General features: G+C 43.3%; 1 protein-coding gene across 4 annotated transcripts in view; it reads left to right on the top strand.

Annotated features, from left to right (window-relative positions):
- LOC308584449 (uncharacterized protein) overlaps nt 1-12,865 on the top strand; it is a gene marked incomplete at its 5' end in the record, with an annotated part of 144,230 nt that overhangs the window by 61,660 nt on the left and 69,705 nt on the right. Inside the window, one exon of one of the 4 annotated variants that reach the window (XM_081189252.1) lies at nt 9,028-9,606. The exons of the other annotated variants lie outside the window; for them this stretch is intronic. Coding sequence (XP_081045378.1) covers nt 9,028-9,071 — 44 coding nt within the window. The 3' untranslated portion in view covers nt 9,072-9,606. Of the gene's footprint in view, nt 1-9,027; nt 9,607-12,865 lie in introns of those variants that run through there. 4 annotated transcript variants of the gene reach the window in all.

Below are 12,865 nucleotides of genomic sequence, written 5' to 3'. Positions count from 1 at the left end.
GAATACTCATCGCAAAGTATTGGAAGACACAAGATCTACCCACTCTGGAAGAATGGCAGATGAAGGTGATGGACTACATGACATTGGCTGAGATGACAGGCAGAATCCGTGATCAGGGAAAAGAGACGGCGGAAGAAGAATGGAGAAAATTTAAAAGCTACCTTAAGGACTATTATAAACTTGATGAATGCTAGAATGTCGAGGTTTTCAGGAAAAAAGGGGATACAGTGATATAAGATCAGATTATAGAAAAGATTAAGATGACAGAGGTTGGAAAGGAATATTTAGAAGTTGCTAAAAAAATCATGGACATTGGGATGCAGAAAGGGGGGGTATGGGGGAGTCCCGGAAAAGAGGTTTATGAAAAAATGTTATGAAATTATACGTGTTTGCATGTCTTTTTAGGTGTTTGTCTTTAAAAAATTCTGTAAAACCAATAAAAATTTTATAAAAAAAAATAAATTAAAATGGAAGAACTTATATCAAATAAAGTAATACTCAATAATCTATTAGAATGTAACAGTGCACAGTAAAATTGACTCTCAAAATGTCAGCAAACAATACAGAAATTCTCTTAATAATTACAATAAATAATTACTAAAATTTGATCAATAAAAATAACTGCAATGCACGAAATACCACAATGCCTACAAAACTACGTAAAAGGATCAAACTGAGAAACAAAGACATCTAACCCCACGCCCCCGCACGAACTCATCTTCTCCCTTCCCAACTGCTAATTCTGCTGTTCTTAAAGTCATGGCCAGTATAGTATACTGGGGAAAGTTTTTGTTTTTGTTTTAATTTGTCAAGGAAGTGATGCTGCTAAAAAGTCCAAGTGTTTGTATCAGATTCTGCTCTCTGCAGTGAACCAGGACTGGTAATTGCGGAGCTGCTCAAGTAGCTAGGATCAGACTTGCTGAACCTTCCAGTGTTGAACTGCACATCAGCCGTGCCTCAATCCAACACTAATAATGTAGCGGAACCCGAACAGCAGCAGAATGGAAAGGGCGCTGATTGCGATGAATACAGGTTGGAACAGAAACCTCTGCCTTCTTACGTCCCTTCTCTTGAGACATGGTAGGTTTTCCTTCCGCCTTTGGTGGCCCTCCTACCACTGCACTGGTAACCTATGCAACATTGCAATGGGAGGCAATTGCTAGGGCATTCCAGCCAATAAGATGTGTAGCCTTAACAGAAACTTGGCACTGGTTAGCAACTGAACGAGCTATTTATACTTCGTGCCTCGTTTTGCCCAGACGTCTGCAACAGCTTCTCTTCTAATGAAAGCTTTTAGCTTTTCTCCTTGTCACTAGGCTGAGCCATGGTGCCCGTCACAGAACTAACATACAAATAATTCCTTCTTGCAAGTCTGCAGCGCTGTCAGTCTTCCGTGGTAAAACGTCTATAAGTGCCAACTTATTTTCTCTGTACTAAAAGAATGCCTCCATCACATCAGTTTCGATATTATGCAATATGACTGATTCAGATGCCCATGGGGGCTTGTTACAAAGTCCTTTGGCACAGAGTGAAATTGAATTTCCTGAGAGATGCATATTGGAAGATCGTCCTTTTAAAAGTTGGTTCCACCCCACCCCACCCCACCCCTCCGAAAATAACCAGACCCTCTTGATATTATGTGAACTAAAAAAATGAAGCTGGGAATTGTAATTAATTCAGGCTGGAAAATTCAGGGATGGCAAAGCATTTGATACTGGTGGGAATCCTACCAAACAGTAAGAACATAGGTGGAATGCAGATATACAAGCTGTTCCTTAACTTACGGAAGTGAGAGCTGGACCATAAAGAAGGCTGATCGCCGAAGAATTGATGCTTTTGAATTATGGTGTTGGAGGAGACTCTTGAGAGTCCCATGGACTGCAAGAAATCAAACCTCTCCATTCTGAAGGAAATCAGCCCTGCGTGCTCACTGGAAGGACAGATCGTGAAGCTGAGGCTCCAATACTTTGGCCACCCGATGAGAAGAGAAGACTCCCTGGAAAAGACCCTGATGTTGGGAAAGATGGAGGGCACAAGGAGAAGGGGACGACAGAGGACGAGATGGTTGGACAGTGTTCTCGAAGCTACCAGCATGAGTTTGACCAAACTGCGGGAGGCAGTGGAAGACAGGAGTGCCTGGCGTGCTCTGGTCCATGGGGTCACGAAGAGTCAGACACGACTAAATGACTAAACAACAACTTACCTCTCTATGCCGACATTCACATGGATCCTAAGTACATAGGTGGCAGCTTTATACTTAGCCCAGTGTTTCCCAAAGTGAGCAATAACACCCCCTGGGTGGCGCTGGAACAATTCGGAGTGCAGTGCAGTAGTGGTCTCAGGTGCAATTTGGGGGGCGGAGGGCGGTGCGAGCATGAAGAAGAAAAGAAAATTTTGGAAAACAATTTGTACAGATTGCATCTGTTGTGTAATGACACTTACCGCCAGGTTGGGTGTTGTTGCAGACTTCTTTGGTTAAAGAAGATAGATTCCCAGGGGTGCGCTGAGTATTTTTTTTTTCTGAAAAGGGGGCAGTAGGCCAAATAGGTTTGGGAACCTCTGACTTAATCAAACCATTAGCCTGTCTAGCTCAGTAAGGTCTACACTGACTTGCTGTGGTTGTCCAGGGTTTCAGACAGGGTTCTCAGCCCTCTGTAGAATATTAAAAGGGACACGGGTGGCGCTGTGGTCTAAACCACTGATCCTCTTGGGCTTGCTGATCGGAAGGTTGGTGGTTAGAATCCACCAACGGGGTGAGCTCCCGTTGCTCTGTCCCAGCTCCTGCCAACCTGGCAGTTCGAAAGCACACCAGGGCAAGTAGATAAATAGGTACCGCTGTGGCGGGAAGGTAAACAGCGTTTCCATGCGCTCTGGTTTTCGTCACGGTGTTCCGTTGTGCCAGAAGCCATTTAGTCATGCTGGCCACATGACCTGGAAAGCTGTCTGTGGACAAATGCCAGCTCCCACAGCCTGAAAGCGAGATGAGCGTTGCAACCCTACAGTCGCCTTTGACTGGACTTTGGTGGATTCCAAGCCTACATGACTGTTAGGGAAACACACAAGCATTGGAACACATAGCCAGGATGCTGGTGCAATTCTACCTGTGGAAGAGCCCCGAATAGAGCAGCATTGGGGGACAATGCGTTATTTGCCATTTTGCAGTAGAATGGTGATGCTGATGTAAATCTGAAGGTATTTGCTGTTTTCATTAGAACAGCTCAGGTTTATTTTCTCTCTCTCTTTTATTATCCTAGCGAAGTGGTTATGTGACAAGCTTCATCAGACTGACTGTTGAAATCGACAAAAAGTCAAAGAAATGTTAAAAAATAAAGGCTGCCAAGAGCAGGCAGTTGCCAATGAGAACATTGTTGTGCAGCTTACAAATTCCCTTTTTGGTGCGGGATTGTGCGCATGTGCTATTTAGAAGGGGAAAGGAGAAGAGAAGGAAGTCCGGGGCCAGTAAGAAACAGCACATCTTTCAAAAATGTAATAAGAGCCCAAGCTGGCTCAGAAAGTGTCATGGCCCCTGACACTTCTACATCAGCAGAGGAATTTAGGGACACTGATGAGGGAGGCAAAACTATCTCCTCATGTCCTCAAGTACATGTTGTGTTTACGAAAAGTTATGCTTCTGTAAATGACCAGACTTCAAAATGCCACAGGACTCCACATCATACAGTTAAGGACTAAACTAGCTATGACTCTCATTTGTGTGAAGTTTGGTAATTGTATCGGATGGAGGCATTGTTGCCCATGGTTTGAATACCAGTATTTAATTTCTACTGTCCCATTACATTCTGTGGCGGTTTTTGCCAGCCCTATGCCTCCAAGATAATTCTCGCGGCCAGAGAGGTTGCACGCAGCTATGGCAGAAGCCAAGACAGCCAGCGGGATGCATCCCACTAGCTGTCCTGGCTTCCTCTTTAGCCGCGCGCAACCTCTCCCGGGCAGGGGGAGCCTTCATCCCCCTGCCCGGGAGAGGCTGCGCGTGGCTAAGGCTCCGCCAAGAGCCGCGCTCCCTTTAAAGAGCGTGTTTAGTGTGTGTGCAGCTCTTGGGGGCTTTTCCCGAGGAGGGAGAAGGGCAGCACTTCTCCCTCCTCTGGAAAAGCCCCCAAGAGCCGCACACACGCTTCACACGGCTCTTTAAAGGGAGCGCTAACAGAGCCTCCTGCCTGCATTTGCTGTATAAGACACACACACATTTCCCCTTACTTTTTAGGAGGGGAAGAGTGCGTCTTATAGAGTGAAAAATACGGTATGCACATGATAGGCAACAGCTGCCCCATAGCATCACCTTCAATCCTCGGGCAGTGGCGGAGGGACTTACCGTACTTTTCTGTGTATAAGACTAGGTTTTTTTCTTTTAAAATTATGCTAAAAAGTGTGTGTCATCTTATACAGGGATAGTGCATAGGGTGGACATTTGATTGGTTGCTGCCATGGCTGCCAGAGGCTATTGGGCGCGCTATTGGTCACTGCGTGAATGGCTGGTGTTGATTAGGTGACGCTGTGGCAATTGGGCAGGCGATTGGCAGCTTCTGCTGGCGAGGGGACAGATGAGAAGCGGATATTTGGATGCATGCTCAACAACTCTGTGCCAGCTCCCCCCCATTTTCTTAAATTTGAGTCCCCCCAAAAGGGGGCGTCTTATACATGGGGGCATCTTATAGACGGAAAAGTACAGTATTTTTATTTGTTTGTAGCCATAATTATCCTTTGACTAATAGGGCGAATATAGCAATTCAGAGTAAGTGTCATAAAAGAGTGCAATTTATTAAATGCTGCTGGCAGGGTTGGCCCAAGACACTTTGGCACCTGAGGCAAACCACAAAATGGCGCCCCACCTCTCCACCAGGGAAGAAGGGGTAAGTGGAGATCTACATCAAGAACGGCAGTGGGGTGGGATGGGATAAAGATCTATATCAGGATCTGCTGCCCCGTGGATCTTGCCACCTGAGGAGGCCACGTCACCTTGCCTCATGAGTGGGCTGGCTCTGGCTGCTTGGTTTCACAAAGGGTTATTTAATGACCGACCTTAATATCTTTCTGTTTCCAAATGCCTTTTCCCCCCAAGGCAACTTCTCTGTACCACAGTTGGTTTTCTTTGATGCGGCAATGTTAACATTCTAATGGTTTTGCTTTGTTCTGCCTTCTTTCTTTCCAAAAATCAGGGAATAATATGCTTTAAAACAAACAGCTTGTACTTACTTCAAATGCCTTTTCAAATTACCCATAGAAATTTCAGATTAGATTGCAAATTAACGAGCCAGAAATAACTACCCTGGAGGCTGTACCAAACACTAATAAAAGCATGTGTAACGCTTTCTATCCCAGGTTTTAATGTTACAAACATTAATTAGTTATTATCTCATCCGTGACTTTGTACACCCACAAAGCAGAACAAAAGAAAATAAAATTATAAATATGGAAAGGAAGAAGATAATGCATGAAAGGAGACTTAAAATGGCCTTGTTTCTTACTGCTGTGTTCGTACAGTCACAGCACAAGATATACAGCAGGTAGGAAGAAGTCTTCTGACAGATTTAATATATATCTAAAAGCATGCTGATATTGTTCAGCACTGAACAAAACACATTTTCTCAGTGGTACCTGCACAGTAGTAAAAAATCATAGCTCTGATCTTGTTGCCATCAATAGAGCTTACAGGTAAAAGTGTGCGTTGAACACCACTAATTGGAGTTCTCCCAAGAGGGGCCTTCTATATTCAGACAAACCTCCTACATTCTCCTCTCTGTTGAAATATAATTTGAACATCACAAAGTAACAGGGGGCTCCTGTACATGGCTATTGTGATAACAGCAGTTTGTTCCAGTGTCAGGAATTGCAGTGCAAGCTTACAGTTCCCCTGCCCTCAACAACTTTCCCATTCATTTCAGTGGAACAGCTGTGCAGATGAAATCGGCACCGTGTAAGGAAATTAGTGTGAGATAACTAGCCTCATTTAGGCAACATGCTGAAGTCTAATAAATACATGAAGGGGTTAATACAGTGGTACCTCGGGTTACAGACGCTTCAGGTTACAGACACTTCAGGTTACAGACTCCACTAACGCAGAAATAGTACCTCGGGTTAAGAACTTTGCTTCAGGATGAGAACAGAAATCGCATGGCGGCAGTGGGAGGCCCCATTAGCTAAAGTGGTACCTCAGGTTAAGAACAGTTTCAGGTTAAGAACGGACCTCCAGAATGAATTAAGTTCCCGAGGTACCACTCCATAGAGTAAGTTGTCCTGCTGGGCTGAGCTATGTCACTTCCCTTATCTTGGGAAGAAATAGGTAGTCAAGCCTATTGTTGTACCCAGTCTACCTGAGCAGCTCAGCATGTGAAGATGTTTGAGCTGGTTGATCCAGCTCAACCGCATGGCTCTCACCAACCACTCATGAGTTCCTATACCAATAATCTAGGAACTTTTACTACTTTGTAACTAAGCTTCATTTCACTCTAAGGGTTGTTGGCAGGCCTGATGGAGCTTTCTCAGGCTGTCCACAACAATGTCCCATTCAGCACTGCTCAATGCCCAAATCCAGGCTGCATGTTATGTTAGCAAAAGGCTCTTTTCCACAATAAATATTCTGAGATATTTTGCCGCTCTCTCGCGCACGCGCTCTCTCTCTCTCTCTCTCTCTCTCTCTGACACCTACCTTCAAGGAAAAAACAATAATTTAGTGAGATGGTTGGACTAGCCCTGAGACTTCAACTTTGTCCTTTTAAATCCCATTAGCTTTTTTTTAATTAAAGACTACACAGAAATGCATACAGCAAAGGAGAGGTGCGCTTGAGTTTCAAAAAACAGGTGTCAGCAGACAAAACCAGATGTCTGATAAAACATTTAAGAAGAGTTATTTTTAGTTGAGTTTCTATTTATGTGAAAATGATGGCTTGTAGATTATGCTTTGAAGACAAAAAGAGGATGCCAGAGGAATAATTTGCTCTCGTTTAAAAGATGACGGCAAATTAAGGGAAAGTATCACCAGTTTGTCCTCCCTTTCTCACTCAAGCAATCAGATCAATGCAATCACTTCAAAGCAGCTGGGCTCTCCGAAGCTATCGCTGTTTTCAAGAGGGGTTCAATCTCATACCAGGTTTCTCAACAAACCTGGTTCCCCAAAAGAACACCTTTTTTGCCATAAAGTGAAGGGAGAATGCACTGTAAAATGTGGGATAATGCTTGCTTTGATACAGCATCATCTAACCTCCCTGAAAACAAATAAGAACGAATGTACAATTAACATGTCATCTGGACGTGCCCCTAGATCTAACCTACTGAAAAGCCAAGAGGCCACTGATAGAAAGCATTTTCATGCCATCGTAACAGATTGCATTTTGTAATTTGCATTTATCCTCTGCCTTTCTTCCATGGAGCTGAAAGTGGAGGACACAGGGCTCCCAGGCCATCGCTCACCTAAGCACTGATCAGACACACACCTATGGCATCAGCAAGATCATTGTGTTTTACGTGGCTTCAGACCTTGCCCTGTGCCTTTAGTGTCAAGGAACACAGCATATATTACAAAATATTACCTGGAGTCCATATCAGAAATTATAGTTAGGTATAAGAGCATCAGCTTCTGAAAAATACTGTACATGGAGTATTTCATTTAAAATGAACTTGTCTCTGTATCCAAATTTGCCAGCACAGTATGTTGGTGTGAGAACCAAGCACACATTTCTCTCTCTCATAACAGTACTGTTTCCTTGTTGGTTGGCATGTGATATGGATTAAAGCTTTCTGGACAAATTTATTTAAGGAACTAAGCCTAATAACATCACTAGACATACAAAGTACTCCTTGGCTTGCTTTATTAATAATCTTCCTTAGAGAACAATATAATCTTCTTCACAAGGAGCTGATAACTTTTCTTTTGGTTTCAGAATGGCAATTAATAGCTTGACACTAGAAAACCACAGACAATGTGCAGGCGCATAAGTGGAGGCAAAAAGTATGGACAGTTGGTCTAATGGAGAAACTTTCCAAACAAGTAACGGCATCGAAAACTAGATTTCAATATTAGTTTGATCAAGATTAGTGACAGTATGATATACATTCTGTATACAGTGATTTTAAAAAATATACACTGCATACCATTTAGGAACAGGAGGGACTTTGCAATAGGCTCACCATATAAAAGAGACACATTAGAGGAGTGTAACAGCATAAGCAGATTCTCTGGTACTCTACTGAAATAAGAAATGGCGCCCCTGGATTTATTCAGTTTTTTCTTCTTCTCTCCTTCAATGTGTTTTAAATCTGGGTGCCTTGGCCTTTCTATACATTATTAGATGTGATACCCCCACTGCTGAATAATGATTTCCAATGCATTCTAATCGAATGATACTAAAGCCACACAGTCAACTAGACTAAAGAATACAAATGAATATAATTTCTCTTGCACCATTATAATGCAACGATTTATCCCTTACTCTCACTGCGTAAGTCATTTTGAATCCTTCATTTTGAACAGCTGTTAGTTTAAAAAGTAGACACTACACAATGTATATATAAAATATAGACAGGGCAAATCCATTTCAAATGCTTGCTTGAGATACAGCGGCTTAATATTCAAATATGGCTTATCTAACTAAATGCTCGCGAGAAGGGAAAAGTACCCCCTAGACAGCTTAGATAAACTTGGGTGCCAGCCGCAGTTCCTCTGAAATCTCCTGCTTTCCATTTACAAGTCTAAAGAGCTGGCAGTCTTATCTTCTGAAATGGTAATTACTTGGGAAGGCTGGGCTTGAGGGAAGCAGCCCAACAGAACTGTAAGGATTGGCTGTTTTGTAAAGCCGTGTGTGTGTGTGTGTGTGTGTGTGTGTGTGTGTGTGTGTGGCTGCTAATAATTTTCACAAGTAAAGAAAAGGCCTGGTTCATTTGGAAAAGTATCATTCCCCAGCTAGCATAAGGATGTTACCTGCTTCTGATGACAATGGCTGGGGGGGGGGGATGATCTATTGATGAAAATGGTTACAGTTCAGTCCTATCAATATCTGCTCTAAAGTTTAAATTTAGGGCAGGATTCACCCAACAGCCCTGTCAGTACAAGCCTTGTGTGAGGTCTTCTGCTTGCGCAATAGGGATTTCCCTCTCTCCTGCTCCACCCATAGCACTCTCCAAAGCTCTCCAAACAGCACAAAGGAAGAAGAAAAGGAGAAGTGTTCCGTCTGACAAACCGCAGTGTTTGTGCTGATGGGATGTTCACCATAGTAAGCAAAACCTGGTGCTAGCTTAAGGAATTTTGCTGCCAGAAGCAAAGTCTGCCCTCTTGCAAAGTCAAGATGCATGCGCAGGACTAGCCAAGTTATTCCAGCACCTGAGACAGAAAATCCCACAAGATCTGCCCTCTTTTCCTGGCAGTTAAGCATACAATAGTAATGAATTAAGCAACTAATAATTTGCCCTTTCATGATACCCAAGTTCAGCTCCCTGAGGCGGACATCTCGCTTTGCCCAACGTTAGGGCCGGCCTTCCATTGAATTCAGAGTCTGTAAGTCTGCATAAGATTGTAGCCTTCATGGGAGCAGGCTGTAAGTCAAGTAAAGCAGACCAGTGTTTCCCTAAGGAATTCATTTGGTTTTCTGAAAACTATAGGTCATGATAAAACAACACAATTTAAAGAGTATTAAAGCTTGCTTTAACAAATGCCCCTCAACAGTATTTGGGGTGCTCTCACCCAAGTAAATAGATTATCACAGATCAAGCACCTCAGAGCTCCTAGAAATATGATTTAAGGGCAAAATACAATAAAATAACATGAGAGGAAAAGAGAGATATGATTTAGTTTATGTAAGGAAAATAATCCCTCAACATCTGTTTATTTGCATACCACTTTCCCACAAAATTGTGCTCAAAGTGACTCACAATGTATACAAGTGAGCAATAACAACTCCAAACAACAAAAGAAGCTCATCCTAATGCTTGCTATCTATGGGAGCAAATATCTGTAGTTCTGTCAGCATGAGAGCAGGCGCGATTTATAAGAATCACCTGTGTGTACCATTTTTATTTGACACACACTGTTATCGGTCATAGAGATCTTGCACTACAAGACTGGCTGTTGTGCTAATCAGACAACATCTAAATTGCAGCATTAAAAAAAGCCTGACAGGCTGATTTGAAAGAAAACACATTTATCTAGAACTATTCTCCGGCAAGGAAAGCGTAACAATATGATTGAAGCAATACCTTCAAGAGGGGAAAGTGAGTGGATTCCGATTTCATTATTATTTTGCTCTCTTTTGTGTGAGGCTGAGTGTATAAAAGAAGGAAAGCTTTGAAGAGGAACTGCACAACACATCTTCATTCTTTATCTGGTTCACTTCAAAAGGTGCATTTTTTCCATTTCTGAAAACTCAGGCCCCTATATGTGAATTTTAATCATTTGATAAAGTTGAAAATTTCACTTTCCTAGAAACCTGATTCCTGCCTTCCAGTGAAAGCTTGCAAATCCCTGCCTTTAGGGCAAGTGAAGGCAGCCATGTAATTCACAAAGTTTATTCCCAAATATTTTCTATTTGCATGCCCAGCCACAGAGTCCCCGCTCTGGGCACGCCTAACTGCTGAGTGGTAAAATGAATGGACACAACAATTGGGCAATTTGGCCTAAACTGTGATTGATGAAGGGAAACTCACAAATTATTAGTGAAGTTCTAGGGTTGGTGCCTTAGAACGACCAATTCAAAACAAAGCGAATAAGGCCGAAATTTCGTTTCAGATTGAAATCTAGGGTGCCAACATTTGTTTTGGCCTCAGGGCAGCTGCAGCTGCAATACGAGGTTCTCCCTCAAATCAGCCACCAATCAGAAATAGCAGCTTAACTTTTTCTTCCTGAAAGGGTAGAAGCAGAGATATAGATCTCGTAAGGATTCAAGTGAGATGGCAAAAACTAAATTAATTATAGTTTTCAATTAAAATGAGATCCTGGGCCATGATAAATATTCAGCGGCTATGCTTTCAACTAAACATTTTCATCAGACTTCTCTCTTGTGAAATGAGACACATTCTGTACACCAGCAGTGCTTCACTGATTTTTCTTAGTAAAGGTAAAGGTACCCCTGCCCGTACGGGCCAGTCTTGCCAGACTCTAGGGTTGTGCGCTCATCTCACTCTATAGGCCGGGAGCCAGCGCTTTCCGCAGACACTTCCGGGTCACGTGGCCAGCGTGACAAGCTGCATCTGGTGAGCCAGCGCAGCACACGGAACGCCGTTTACCTTCCCGCTGGTAAGTGGTCCCTATTTATCTACTTGCACCCGGGGGTGCTTTTGAACTGCTAGGTTGGCAGGCGCTGGGACCGAACGACGGGAGCGCACCCCGCCGCGGGGATTTGAACCGCCGACCTGACGATCGGCAAGTCCTAGGCGCTGAGGTTTAACCCACAGCGCCACCCGCGTCCCTCTGATTTTTCTTACTCTTACCTTAAAAAAGAAAAGAAAAAAGCTGAAGGATGTATAATCAAGACAGTGAGACTGGCAAGCAAGAATATCACAGAGGAGTGCATTAAGAAACTAGGAATAACAACATCATTGTGGACATGTCAATGCTGCTAACCAGCATATTCTCAGAGACCACAGCTGCTTGCTAAGTGCAAATGGTGCAGAGTTGACAAGGAGCAGAGTATGAACCCTTCTTGTTTCTCCAATTGTAAGTGCACTAATGGCAGTATCAGTGACGGTGTAACTTAGCAGTAGGACTATCTCTTAACCTGATAGACCAAGGACATATTTGAATGCAATATACTTGATGGTACTAAATATAATATTATACATATGATTATACTTGGATGGCAAAATGCTACTTATATATGTCGGACTTGCGTTCGACCGAGCTACTCCTCCGGTCGAGTCCTCCGACGTGATTAATGACCTGAGCCTTTGATGAGGCTCCAGGCACATTCCCTCATTACGCAGAGTATACAGCAGCAGGGAAGGGCGAGAAATATGAGCTACATGCTAAGAGTTTTATTTCTAACTACGCAGACAGAAATAAAACATGCATCCTCTCTCTGTGAAAGCAGAGAGGCAACTTGAACAAAGGAACAGGAAACCAGTAATATCAACATCTGTCTCTCGTCTCCCGTGAGACTTCCAACAGTCCGGAAACTCTGGAATGTAAACAGAGTCTTGTGACTCCAAGCACTGCACAGTGGCAATAAACAGAAACCTAACAGTATAATCAGAGGCAGTCTGCTTACAGAACAGCATGCGCTGCAGAACAGAGGGTGAGGGACATTGCACTGACGTCTGCTTGTGGGTTTCCCAAGAGGCATTTGGGTGGACCACTGTGAGAACAGAATGCTGGTCTGGATGAGCTTTTCCTCTGATCCAGCAAGGCTCTTCTTATGTCGATATACAGTGTGCAGAGGTGGATTCGGGGAGCGCAACCGGTTCGGCTGTACTGGCCATCGCGTTGCAGGGAGCAGCACAACAATGCTGCACGATGCAGTGCGAAAGGTGTGATATTGCCAAATGTTAGCAAGAGCACAGGGCACCACTGGAATTTGAGAGCCCAGAGGAGTCCACCACTGCAGGGTGTGGGATAATAATAATAATAATAATAATAATAATAATAATAATAATAATAATATTCCTTCCTGTAGCACCTTAAAGACCAACTACCTGTATTTTTCGCTCTATAACACGCACCTGACCATAACACGCACATAGTTTTTATAGGAGGAAAACAAGAAAAAAAATATTCTAAACGAAACAGTGGATGTATGATTTTTGTGGTTCATGCTGTGGCCACAGACATGTGATCTGACGGTGAGTTTGGGGTAGCCCAATGCAAAAATTCTGAGGATCCATGTGGATCCATGCTTTGTAACCACGTTTTTGCACCACTGCGACCCCA

This window comes from Podarcis bocagei (genome assembly GCF_964188305.1).
Source record: "Podarcis bocagei genome assembly, chromosome: 3".
In the NCBI taxonomy this organism is placed as follows: Eukaryota; Metazoa; Chordata; class Lepidosauria; order Squamata; family Lacertidae; genus Podarcis; species Podarcis bocagei.
This window is presented reverse-complemented; position numbering and strand designations above follow the sequence as displayed.